Source organism: Belonocnema kinseyi, chromosome 1 (assembly GCF_010883055.1).
Source record: "Belonocnema kinseyi isolate 2016_QV_RU_SX_M_011 chromosome 1, B_treatae_v1, whole genome shotgun sequence".
Taxonomy (NCBI): domain Eukaryota; kingdom Metazoa; phylum Arthropoda; class Insecta; order Hymenoptera; family Cynipidae; genus Belonocnema; species Belonocnema kinseyi.
In genome coordinates this window covers 179,167,872-179,181,567 of record NC_046657.1, presented here as the reverse complement: position 1 = coordinate 179,181,567, position 13,696 = coordinate 179,167,872, and the positions used below count along the sequence as shown (strand labels likewise).

Here is a 13,696-nt window from a genome sequence, read left to right as displayed (position 1 = left end):
AAGAGGGAGCTCTTCTTAATATTTTGACACCAAAATCATGTCGATACACCTTACCGACTGCGAGTAAAGCCACCCACACTTTAACTTGACAGACTGTATTTTCATTCATTATTATGAACAATATAGATAATAAACGTGATTTGTGTAGAATTAGCTGCTTTTTATTACCTGAAACTTATACTTTTAGCAGGTCATGTGCGTAAAATGCGGTTTAATTAGAAACTAAGAAAAGCAAGTTATATCTGATTATTGTTTAAACAAATGTTATTAACAAATTCACATTTCGGACATTATTTAATAAACATAATGCGTTTAAAGTCTAGTCTTGATTGCAAATATCGTGTAAATGACATTTTGCGGTGTCAACTACCAATCTGCTGTAGAAATCGACTGCAAGAACAATCGCTTATGTAGCTTTGGTCCCGAGAGCCGATTTCTTTTTTCATTTAAACAGAAGCCTGCTTTCGAAAAAAACCGTTCGCATGGAACGCTTGTTGCAGCAATAGAAAGGAACTTTGGGGATATTTTCGCCAGCTTTGGATACGCTGCAGCCAGTTTTGAGCATTCTTCCAAGGGATTTGTTTTTTTCATTGACGACCGGAGCATTTAAAAATACTGACAATTCATCTCCTTGAGAGAAACTTTCGTCTAGTGCAACCTTTCTCTGTGATGCTTCATGAACAACTCTACTATGTACGTTCCACAAAGATGAAGACTTTCCATTTGCTTAAATCATAAGAAATATAATATTTTTATATGCAAAACTCACGTAAAATAAAATTACATCTCAATAATTTTATTTTGAGAGCTATACGAATACAAATTTTATATTGCGACATGCTTATACCTGGCTGTGGGACTTCAGTAAATTCGTCTTCTCTTTGCTCCACATCGTTTTTAATTAAATCTCTGATGTGGTTAATTGCTCTTGAACAGGCTAGAGGATCTTTTAAGTGGACTTTTTTGAATCTTGGAACAAGAATCCTCGCCATTGCGAGCAAAAGCGATTTTTCTCGATTTGCGAAACGACCTGTCATTTGATTCAATAACTGCTGCTGCAGTTGTTTTCCCATTTCGGTTTTTGGCTCTAAGTTGTCAACCGTTTCATTTAAACAAGACACTAAAGGGGTAACCAGAATACTGGTGACGTATTTTTCACCGAAGACGTGTCTAGTTGCTTCCTCCATTGGTTCTAATATCCGCATGACGTCCTGTAGAATTTCTATTTCCCTGACATTCACCATGTCAAGTGCAGAAGAGTAGTTGTAAATGATTTCAGTTAAAACACCGCGCAATTCTAGAAACCTTTTGAGCATATAGAACACAGAGTTCCAACGAGTTGATATGGCTTGCTTTAACTTTAAGTCACACGCTTTTCGAAGGTCATCGCTTGCATTTATGCATGCTTTAAACCAAGTCACAGTCGATATAACTTTGTGAATGATATTCATGAGACCACCCACTGTTTCAAGTGCCTTTTCAACCGCTGGCGATTTTTTCCAACAAATATGTCCACTGCCTTAACCATATTTGGACCGTTATCGGTAACAATCGCTGTTATCTTATCAACAGATATTTGCCATTCTTTGCAAACTTCTCTCAATTTTTGTGCAATATGATCACCAGTGTGACTTGTGGACAATTGATGGACGCCTACAACGCCTGACTTGAGATCATTACCTTCTCTAAAATGTGCAGTGACACCCAAAAAACTTCGTGTCTGCATGGTGTCAGTCCAAATGTCACACGTTAAACTCAAATTCTCCGCTTTTTTTTATTCTTGCTTGTATTTTGAGGAGAGAGTCTCATATTTCGAATTAAGCAGTTTCGAGAAAGTGGTTTGAGTTGGCATTTTATATTGAGGAACAGCACATTTTAAAACCTCTTTAAATCCTTCACGTTCTACAATTGAAAATGGCGTGCTGCCTTTGCAGATCATAAATAATATTCTGTCGTTTAATGTTTTGTATTTTATACCATCCTCTTTATACGACGAAAAATTGTCCTAAGTCGCTTCAAGGTTTAGTTATTTTAATTTTAATGGCAGTTTCGGTGTCTGATTTGCTTTAGTGAAAACCTGTAGAATACAAAAACAATAGTTTTTATAAAATTTATTTTTTTCTGCAAATTATAATCAATTTTAGGGGTTCACACACACAAGTTATTTAAGGCTGTTTGAATCGAGCTCTAACCTCAAATTTCAATCGCCTTATTTTACTAAATAAATACTAGAATGCAACTTTTTGAGGTACCAAGCAGTACTCTTTTTGAAGATAGAAATTAATATGCAAAGGGAAACCTATTCAATTGAATAATTTTTGCGTGCAATTAAATTCTTATAATAACCTGAACTAACCTATAAACATTCGAAAATTTCTTTTTTTGTCAAAATTATCAAAGTAAACCGTTTTTCTCCCTGCATGAAGTTTTATTTGAAAAAGGAGTTCTGCTTATAATAAAAACATATTTAATGCTAGTGTTTATTGAGTAAAATGAGGCAGTTTAATTTTTAGATAAGAGCTTGAGTCCAAGAACCATAAAACATGAATTTAAATTGGTTAATTATAAAACATAGTCGTCGTAAATAGTTAGCTCACCCCTTCAATTTTTGACTTTTTAGCAGACATCTTTTCTGTTGAATCAGCGAGATTACGTTTTGATGGTCCAGGTTCTACAGACGATTTTGATTGGCTGGATGACTCTGATATCTGTTCTTTTACCTTCGGCATGTAATTTTTATCTATCGTTGATTCATGAACTGAATTAATACGACTCCATAAATTTATCGTATTTCCAGAATGCGTAAGAAGTTTATCACACGGACTGCCCTGCCGGAAGAAATCTCTGAGTTTTCTTTAGCGAAATAGCCTGGCCCATTCGAGCCTATAAACAAAGTCGATTTGAAACAAAATAGTCTCGGAGATAGTTTGAGAAATTTGGGTCCTTTTTAAGATCCTTTTATTGGTCCTTTTAAGAGTGGTACGACGGTAATATAATGTTCCTTTTGTATTCGTTAAGTACCGGGCGGACAGAGTTATTTACAATAGTTGGTCGTGGCTAATCCGCTCTCCCTTTTTAAATTTCTCTTCAAATTATTAACACTTTTTTTTAATTGATAAATTTTATCATTATACTTATTTACCATTATAACTTATATACTGATATACAATTTTCTAGTTGAATTCCAAAATGTTGTCTTTTTTGGCGTATCTCATTCCATTTACGAGAAACGTTCTATTAATTCCAATTTTAAGCATTAAAAAAAAGTTAGGTATCTGAAATCATCGAAACCCGTAGATTCCGAATTATTATGTTTTAGGCTGTTAACTATGAAATCAAAAAAAATCTACTTCTGAATTTTAATCCGAAAGCTTAACAAAGGACCCTTGAGTGTCGGCTACTCTATTGAGATAGCCTCTCTGCTTGTTATTTATGATCGTATTCTTACTTCAATTTCGGAAAGGATATTTTAAAGCCTTCAGACTATTTAAACGAGCTTCCTGGACCTTTCAAAATATCTACCTGAGTGCCTGCGGAGAAATTTTCTAAGCTTCTTTGACCTAAAGAATTTTTAGTACATACTCAAAGATTCTTTTCGGTAGGGTGCAACGAGATTTTTGGCCGACTGGTACTTCTGGAAAATATTTCCAGACTCCGCTCGTTTTTTTAAGCATGATTGTAACATGAGCACCATACGAAAACTGCAATTTCGTAAAGACAATAAATTTTCTTTAAACATCTCGCATAATTGATCAAACATTCCTAAATATTCATATTGTTACTTCAAACATATTATAACATTTTTACACGTTTTATTACACTTTAAAGTCAGCTATTTTTTGAGGTTAAAATATCAATAATTAGATAACACGTGTATTATGTAAATTATTTTTTAAAAATTGAGCAAAAGTATAAAAATTAGAAACTTTCCAAAAAATTGAAACACTCCAAAAGCCACTTTTGTCCAGTATCAAAAGCAAAGACTAGAGAGGAAAAAGATCAGCACGTGGCTTATTGCCAGTTTTAGTCTGATCATCCATTTGTGCATTGAAAGTGGGTGCGTACATTTACACCGAAAAGAGGTTAGGGCTCTTTCACACGATTGGAAATTAACTACTAGCACAAGCTAGTCATCCCTTGTCACCAGCCAGCAGAAACGTGACTCGAGTAAGAGTGACAGAGAGCGGAAAATTGGAAGAAAAGTACACTCTATTTATTTTACTCTTACGATTTTTCTGCTGGCTGGCGACCAGTATGAATGCATTTGAATACACAATTATAATGGGTCCGTTCCACCGCTAAATTAGCCTGCGCACTAGTATGCGCGATCGTCATCGTATGTGTACATTATTATATATAAATGTATTATATATATAATAATGGAAACATTAGATGACGATTGCGCATGATCCATGACAATCGCGCTCACTGGTGCGCAGGCTAATTTAGCGGTGGAACAGACCCAATATCTTGTTTTATTCTACCGTTTGTGTAAAGTGACGTCTTGGTTGGCCAATTTGAAAATTTTTAAAACATCGGAAAGAAAACAGCGATGTTTGAATCGATAGATCGAAAGTAAAACATAGATGCAAAAACATCGATTATCGCAAGGAAAACATCGATAGTTCTGATGTTTCGGCATCGATGATGCAACACTACTTGTAACATAATGCAGAAGACGCCGCGCCGGTTGAGAGCCACGGCGCTTCGGGGTCCAGACTAGCGCTGAACAATAGGAAAAAGTCTTCGAGAGGGCAGGTAGGCCGCGGTACTTTGAGATCGTCTTAAGCTAACTATTAACTGTTGCCGAATTTTCAACGAGCATTAAAATATATTTCATCAACAGGAGACTATTCCTTTGTTAGCAGAATAGTTTTCAACATCATCCACTAGATGGTTATTTTCAAATTCAACACTCTTCCCAATTAGTCTGATGAGGAGGGACACAATGAGTTTTGTAACTGGAGTGTTTTTATTGAGTTTCCATCACGAAATATTGCTTAAAGTTGTTTCTATACATACACTGTAAAAAAAGCTTTAGTGATATTTACATTCAGCTAGTAATTATACATGCAGTGTATATTCAAATTACAACATGTACACCCTACCGAAAAGAATCTTTGAGTATATACTAAAAATTCTTTAGGTCAAAGAAGCTCAGAGAAATTCTCCGCAGGTACTCAGGTAGATATTTTTGAAGGTCCAGGAAGCTCTTTTAAATGGTCTGAAGACTTTAAAATATCCTTTCCGAAATTAAAATAAGAATACGATCATAAATAATAAGCAGAGAGGCTATCTCAATAGAGTAGCCGACACTCAAGGGTCCTTTGTTAAGCCGTAGGATTAAAATTTAGAAGTAGATTTTTTTTAATTTCATAGTTAATAGCCTAAAACATAATAATTCAGAATCTACGGGTTTCGATGACTTCAGATATCTAACTTTTTTTTTAATGTTTAAAATTGGAATTAATAGAACGTTTCTCGTAAATGGAATGAGATAGGCCAAAAAGACAACATTTTTGAAATCAACTAGAAAATTATATATCAGTATATAAATTATAATTATAAATAAGTATAATGAGAAAATTCATCAATTCAAAACAAGTGTTAATAATTTGAAGAGAAATTTAAAAAGGGAGAGCGGATTAGCCACGACCAACTACTGCAAATAACTCTACCCGCCCGGTACGTGACGAATACAAAAGGAACATTATATTACCGTCACACCACTCTTAAAGCGACCACTAAAAGGATCTTGAAAAGGACCCAAATCTCTCAAACTATCTCCGAGACTATTTTTTTTCAAATCGACTTGTTTATAGACTCAAATGGGCCAAGCTATTTCGCTAAAGAAAACTCAACAGATTTCTTTCGGTAGAGCAATGTGAAAATAAAACGAAGATTGTTCAATTTTCAGTAGATTGTAAAATTACTACGTTCGATGATGGAAATTATTCGATCGGCGTGGGACATAGTAAGTGTACGTAAGGTGATAAATTTACTTGGGGCTTCAAGTCTACGAAACTTTATGTAAATTTTGCCAATGTGTGTTTTTCTATCGCCAGGGAGTAAATCCGCACAGACGAACGCCGCAGAATTATTTGCAGGACGTAAATTTCGACAATTCGGGACTAGAGAGTGCAAGTCGTACCAAACGATAAGTTCCGTAGAAGCCCTTTTGACTGCATGTGTTGATTTACGACCCGTACGTAATTTCACGGTCGACGACGGCGAAATGTCTGTCCTTTATTTATTTCTTCATGGCGGACGCAGGTTGATAAGAAAACTATGTATTTTTACTGAATTTTGCTTATTTACTAAGTGCCACACTGATCAAATAATTTCCATCGTCGCAGGATGTACATATACACCAACTTCTTTTACAGTGTAGTTAAAAATAATTTCTAGCTTTTTAAATATTCTGTATATTGTAGCGTAAGTAGGGTATATCGTGGATTACCTCCCTTAAGTCCGATCTTGGTAAAGCTAAATAATCTATACCAGTGACTTAATTTCGTGCCTAAAAAAAAGTAAATACCTACTTCCAGGGTATTTCTGTAACCATGCAGCTAATTCAAAATAGCCACTCCGCTGAAAACCCTTACAAATCCGCAGTGCTTTTTGTGTCTGAATTAAAGTTGGTCCTGCTTCAAGGTCAGGCCCAGGGCCTAGAACAAGGTTTCTGACATATATTGAAGTTCATGTATTCAGGCAATTTTTGGAAAAGTATGGTGGCCCGCGTTCATTGGGACCTGCTATGCACTGAGTAATTGTCCTGACTACTACGTCAAATCAAACATGGGAATCCTTCTGGGATTCAGTAGTGGTCTCTAGCGAGATCTGAGCATTCTTTGAGTAGTCGCGAGTAGTCTGGTTAGGTTCGGATATGCTCACCAAGGCGTGCGCAAGATACTCGCCAATTGAGACATCGTATTTTCACGAGCATTTGCATAGATCTATAGACTGCTGACTGAGATTTTTTAATTGTTAATTACTTATTGTTATTAAATTAATGTAATGAATCATGGAAGCAGATTCGAAGCTCAAATGTGGAATTTCTTATCATTCTATATCAATTTTTAACTTTAACCAAGAATGCTTTAAGTACTTTCATTAATTCTTTTGGATTTTTGAATCTTTAACTAATGTCAAAAGAAAACGGATAGGAAGACAAAACAACTGGAATAGTGGAATAAGTGGAAAAATTCCTAGAAAAATTAAGTGAAATATGATAAAAGTAACTATTATTTTCTCAATTATTCTCTGTTGAATTACTCTCTCTCTCTCTCACTCCCACTGAATTATATTTCACTCGAAAAGAGACAAACGAGAGTCGTCCGTGGCGACTGACGGCTTTTCAGTTCGGTGGACATGAATTCCGTTCACGGTCAGAATTTTACCTGGAAGTGCTCCGGTCCTCTTGATTTTCTTCCCGAATTCCGCTCACGGTTAGAACATGAAAGAATACGATGGTCTACAATTTAGAGGGCCTATACTAATATGTACTATATTAATCGGGCTACCTAAATACGTATTCCAGTAATGAAATCTTTCAAATTTTCGATCTCTTGTTTTTAACGGATCTGTAAGTTTCAACACTCCTAGATTTCAAAAATCACAAAGTCATTCAGCCACGCTAAACTTTGAAGGATTTATCAAATTTAAAAAAAAAGTTATACAATTCTCAAAATATTTTCAAAATTTTCAAAAGAGAACAAGTATTTTTTTCACAAATTAAGACATTTTGATCGAAATTTGTAGTCCATATCAAATATATTTAGAAATTATCCTAATGAAATTTTTCGATTTACTAAAAATTCTAAAAGTGACATCATTTTCAAAATCATAGTAAAATTTTTTTTAAGACTTCCATAAGATATAATTATGATATTCAGTACATGTCAAATATAAATACAAATTGTATTTACGATATATTTCGCTTAGAAACAAGTTTTAAATTCCTATATATTTAATAATAAACAATATTAGTACATATTTTGAGATTAATTGGAATATCTTTTTAAACACAATGAAAAATGATAGATAAAATTTCATTCTTTCTTGTACTTTTTGTATAAATTATTTCAACAATTTACATTTTATGTAATAGAGCGTTGAGGCATCGCACACTGGGAGAAAATGCACTTTCTTCGTTCAAAAATTTCCAGAGCCTTCAATTTTGGTCCTATTTATCATTTTTTTTCTAATTTAAAGTTCATTAAATTGTGAAGAGCCTGACGCTCTGAACTTTTGTCTCTTCTACTTGTTTATTAATAATTTTTTCACTCACTGTATAAAAAAACTGTAATTTTGTACATAACAATTTTTTACACTTTAATAACTCATTAAGTAAATTTTATATTTTCTTAAATGAATGTTTAGGGACTCATCGAATACAAATAATTTAATCATTAGTCCATTTATTTGTTATAAACCAATTTTGTGAACAAATTAGCAAATAGTCTTATTATCGGTAAAAAAGTTTCTCTTTACTAAAAGTCCTTCATATTAATGTAGGAATGATATATAATTACAAGAATAATTAAAAAGTTTATAATAACCATTGTTATAAGAAATTCTTATGGCAAAATATTAAAATTTCAGATTTTTTCAAATTATAATTTCCTTCAAAGGCCAGAACGACTTCAGGTATTTCTTAAAATAATAAACATTTAATAATATTTGATCAAATATAACAATTAAAATTTTTATAAACAAATTCAAAATTTTGGCCCTTTTGCATAGACATTTTTTTGTTTTTGCACTGAAAATGTTTTAAGCTATTGGATGAATGCCTGCAAATCCCAAAAATATTAGAAAAGTTAACAATAAAAATTGTTATAAATAATTCTCTTGATAAAATATTCAAATTTAAGGTTTTATCAAATTTTAATTTTCTTTACTCGCTATAATGGCTACTGATATTCCTGAAAAATGTATCTTTTATCATATTTAGTCAAATATAACAACTTAAATCTTTATAAACAATTTATATAAACAAATTTCAAATTTTGGCAGCTTCACTTAGAAAAAGTCGGGGTTTCAATCGCAATAGATTGACAATGAATCATAACACTGCATGCTAAGATTCACTCAATGTAAAATCTTTTGACAATAACACACCGACTTGATAGGCGAACCCCGAAGTTTGCAGAGATTGATATCAGAAAACGGGATTGGCAATGAATGCAGAAAAACAAGTACTTTTTCATTAATTTCTGAATTTTGAAATATTCCTTCTTTTGTAACTGATACATTGATCCGAACTCACTTACAGTTTGTGTGCTAAATCAGTGTTAATAGCAACACGAGAAAACTTGCGTGAATTGAACTTTCGAATATTCTTGTAGTCTTTATTCCGAGCTTCACCTGCTTCTTCGGAAAACTCTCCAATTGGTAATGGAAAATGTTTCATCGCATCAGCTCCATGCAATAACATCTTATGTACAGTTACAGGCATGTAGCACCAAGGGTATAAATGTACTACAGTTTTGCGGTTTCCATAGCATATATTTCAAATTTTATGCGTAATGTACGCAAATCTTTCCACTAACTGCAAGTCTATCCCTGTAATTTCTGCTGTTATTTCAGGGTCTGCAAAAAACCTTCTTGCGGTATTTCCGTCATTGGATGTGCCTGAGGCTTGTTTTACTGCATCTATTACCAATCCTGTCTTCTGATGAAAAGCTTTGCAAATTCGAATCTTCGCCCTCTTTTGCAAATCTTTATATGCATCTGTATCTACTCGTCATTTCTTAAAATTGAGTCGACAAGCTATATGTAAAAGATTTTCCACAAAGTGAATCCTAGCATATAGTGTTGACAATCCATAATCATATGACTTGATATCTATAACTTTGCCTCTGACTCTATCTAAGTTATTCATCTCTTTAGGTGTAGCTTGACAAATGTAGCAAGTCATAGATGATAACGTTCCAGAAAGAGACTGGCAAAATTTTTGGTTGAGCATCGTCAATATCATATGAGTTTTTATCACAAAAGTACCGGAATCGTTCTTTATTATTGTGGGCTTCATTTTATCGATTTCTTTTTGAAGTGATGATATTACTCAATTGGCTTTTTCTGGGGTTTCTTTTGTGAATTCATATAGTATTGGCCTGCAATATGATGTTGACAATGGATTAGGATTTTGCTATACTACAGAATTTACCAAATTCTCTGAATAAAGTCGAAGTGGTACCATTGAAACCGTGAAGATACTATTACCCACCATATCTGGATTCTCTTTTTTGCTTGCATATGGATCATGTGGTACTGACTTTTAGACAAATCAGTTTCCTGTATTGACGCCACAGCTTCTTCTGATGTGTAAGGAATCTGGAAATCATTCATATTTTCATTTTCGTCGGAAGGTAAAATTGAATTAATGAATTCTGATACTTTCTTCCTATCAAATAGATTTAACGAGCGTAAAAAAGCCTCACTTATTTCAAGGTCAGCATATTTTTCACTCATATCCATTAATTTCCTTCATTTTGTTGAAGTAGAACATTCGGCAAATTCACCTGAGGTAGGCCTTCCGCATTTGCCACACTGCAAAAAATACGTGTTAAAATTGCACTTCAAAGTATAAATTTACACATCTAAAGTGTCACTTTAGATGCATTAAAATTACAGGTTAGAAAGAAAATTTCCACATGTTGTGTGGAATGACGTCTCTTACAGGTTTAATTCTATGAGATTGCATAAATTCTTACGACGTGTTAAAAAAAACTACTTTCAGAGTGTGTAAAAAAAGGACTCACGCTGTACATAGTAAAATTCCCCAGACTGGTAAAATTACCGACTGCACATAAATTTCTATTTTCTAACGAAAATTTCTCCACTTTATAGTGATTTTAGATTCGTCCGCATGATATTCCACATTTGTGTAATTTTCTAGATAGAGCTTTTTTTCGCTCGTTTGTTCGCGTGTTACGGGTAAACGTACATTTTAGTTTGCAAACTTTATAGCTCACTTTCGGCTAAAGAATAAATGCGAGTGACTGATTTTAAATTATAAATTTTATGCCATCTAAGCTTGCGTAATTATAAATATATTCTTAAATATTCTTAATGATTTAAGTGTTTGAGGTTAGCTTGATATTTTGGAAAAATTTTCACTTTCGGTTGTTTTATTGAACGTCACATATGAAATTTTAGTTCAGTCGAGAGTTTTACACTTTTGTACAATTTCAGACATTTCTATCCTAATTTCACGCCTCTGCGCGTGCGTCCACTTTTTACATACGTTTAGCGTACTAAACTTCCACAACCTTTTTTTACAGTGCATTACTTTCAGGTAGAAATTTCACGATAAAATATGTGTTTAACCAACATGTAAACTTGTTGTTGAAACAAGCTTTACTAAATCCTGAACTCTGCCATTTTCTTTTAAAATGAGGAAGAAAATCATGATTCAATTTGTTTGTAACCTTTTCCAATTGTTTATCGCTTAAATCAAATTCTCTTTTTAAATATTGCGCCAAATCTTCCACACATTCATTGGAATTAGAAATAAGAAAATCGGATAGGGTCTTTTTGAGAACTTTTAATACATCCATTTTGTCTTAATGGAACACCATTTATTGGACAAATATTAAACCCAACAAATTTGTTTACAATTGCCTAAAATTATTCAGTACTTACATGTGTTATTAACACAAAATCCCAGAATGAGAAAATGAAACAAATAAAGAAAACAAATATAATTTAATACAGAAAATAATACAACTGTGAAAATAAAACTCTTAGTCCTATCCACATATGTCTGCAGGGAAATATTGAAACAAGTGAAAGTTATTGAAACAAAAGATAACTCTGAATACCATGGCTACGGAGAAGAATTCTATTTCTAAATTATTCAATTGAAGAACCAGATTTTTTTCTACGTGAAACTGACAAAATTTGGAATTTGTTTATCTAAATTGTTAATAAAGATTTAAGTTATTTTTTACTAAATATTGTAAAAGATACATTTTTCAGGAATATCAGGAGCCATTCTAGCGATTAAAGAAAATTAAAATTGGATAAAACCTTAAATTTGAATATTTCATCACGAGAATTATTTATAACCATTTTTATTGTTAACTTTTCCAATATTTTTGTGACTACTAGTCATTCATCCAATAGCTTAAAACATTTCCAGTGCAAAAACAAAAAATTTTCTATGCAAAAGGGCCAAAATTTTGAATTTGTTCATCTAATTTGTTTATAAAAATTTAAATTGTTATATTTTATCAAATATTATTAAATATTTGTTATTTTAAGAAATATCTGAAGTCGTTCTGGCGATTGAAGGAAATTATAATTTGGAAAAATCTGAAATTTTGATATTTTGCCATAAAAATTGTTTATAACAATGGTTATTATAAACCGTTAGATTATTCTTGTAATAATATATCATTCCTACATTAATATGAAGCACTTTTAGTAAACAGAAATTTTTTTTCCGATAATAAGACTATTTGTTCATTTGTTCATAACAAATAAATGGACTAATGAGCAAAATATTTCTATTCTATGAGTCCCTAAACATTCATTTAAGACAATATAAAGTTTACCTAATCAGTTATTAAAGCGTAAAAAATTGTTATGTACAAAATTTCAGTTTTTCCATACTTTGAGTGAAAAAATTAATAATAAACAAGAGTTCAGAGCGTCAAGCTCTTCAGAATTTAATGAACTTTAATTTAGAAAAAAAATTATAAACTGGACCAAAATTGAAGGCTCTGGACATTTTTGAACGAAAAAAGTGCATTTCCTCCCACTGTGCGATATTACGTCTTCAATATATGATAGAATGTCTTGAAAACGTAAATAGGAAGTCTTCCAGAGAAGACCTAAAGCATTACGTGTTCAAGATATGAAAGAATGTCTTAAAAACATCAAATAGAAAGACTTCAAGAGATAAAAAATATATTCAATACGAAAAATAATGTCGTGTTGACAAAAATAAATGTCTCAGAACCATATGAAAGTAAGCTTCGGGTAAAAAATTAACAATAAGCTAAATTCCATTTTTCTTACAGAAATCTGGAATTTGTTAATATTCTTAATGCAGCTCATAGTGCTTTTATGTCAGGAATGATTTAATCATAGAAATAAATATTAAATTTGCAATCTAGGTCGCATCTAGATCTACTAGATTTTGCTAGATTCACTAGAACGCGCCACTACCGCTGTTGTAGATAGCAGCTAGTCGATTGGAGCGTTACATTTGCGTACTGCCCCACCATAGTTTCTCGAGATAGCGTCAGTATAGACGCGTGCCGATCTAAGCTGGAACAGTATTCGCTCCGTGCATAAGACTGCAGCGATACCAGTGGCGGTTTCCCGAACTTCCGGCTCGCTGATTGTATAGACGGTTATAGTGAAAAAATAGTAAATAATTATTATTTAACTATAATCATTAGTAATATTGCTAAAAGTAAGTTATTGCAAAAGGATATGATTCAAAATATTAATCATGCATAAACTGCATGTAAAAGTTGTGTTAAAAAATTCTTATTTCATGATGGTCAGACATGTATAACGTAATAATTATACTCAATAATAATAATAATAATAATTATACTCAATTCATATAATGATTATATATAAAAATGAAGAAAATGCATTTACTTACTTCTAATGTAACAGTATACGGGGATTTACGAACTTTCACTGATCTAACGCAACTAGAGCGAATTAGCTT

General features: G+C 32.6%; 2 protein-coding genes across 6 annotated transcripts in view; both read right to left on the bottom strand.

Annotated features, from left to right (window-relative positions):
* Window positions 1-13,696, bottom strand: part of LOC117170293 (MFS-type transporter SLC18B1-like) — a 245,244-nt gene that overhangs the window by 226,364 nt on the left and 5,184 nt on the right. Inside the window, exons 3-4 of one of the 5 annotated variants that reach the window (XM_033356977.1) lie at window positions 10,446-10,554; window positions 10,232-10,338 (exon numbers count right to left, since the gene is read on the bottom strand). The exons of the other annotated variants lie outside the window; for them this stretch is intronic. Coding sequence (XP_033212868.1) covers window positions 10,232-10,234 — 3 coding nt within the window. The 5' untranslated portion in view covers window positions 10,235-10,338; window positions 10,446-10,554. The remainder of the gene's footprint in view (window positions 1-10,231; window positions 10,339-10,445; window positions 10,555-13,696) is intronic. 5 annotated transcript variants of the gene reach the window in all.
* Window positions 224-1,586, bottom strand: LOC117170315 (zinc finger BED domain-containing protein 4-like). The gene is made up of 2 exons (XM_033357015.1): window positions 848-1,586; window positions 224-726 (listed from the first exon to the last, which is right to left on the bottom strand). Exons 1-2 carry the CDS (start codon window positions 1,449-1,451, stop codon window positions 443-445), a joined length of 888 nt encoding a protein of 295 aa, XP_033212906.1. The 5' UTR covers window positions 1,452-1,586; the 3' UTR covers window positions 224-442.

What these genes read in the sequence shown, in the direction of transcription:
- LOC117170315 (XM_033357015.1), bottom strand. Translation starts at nt 1,451, where the DNA reads ATGAATATCATTCACAAAGTTATATCGACTGTGACTTGGTTTAAAGCA. An exon ending in TACTGAAGTCCCACAGCCAG is followed by an intron (nt 727 to 847) that starts GTATAAGCATGT and finishes TTATGATTTAAG; the next exon opens with CAAATGGAAAGTCTTCATCT.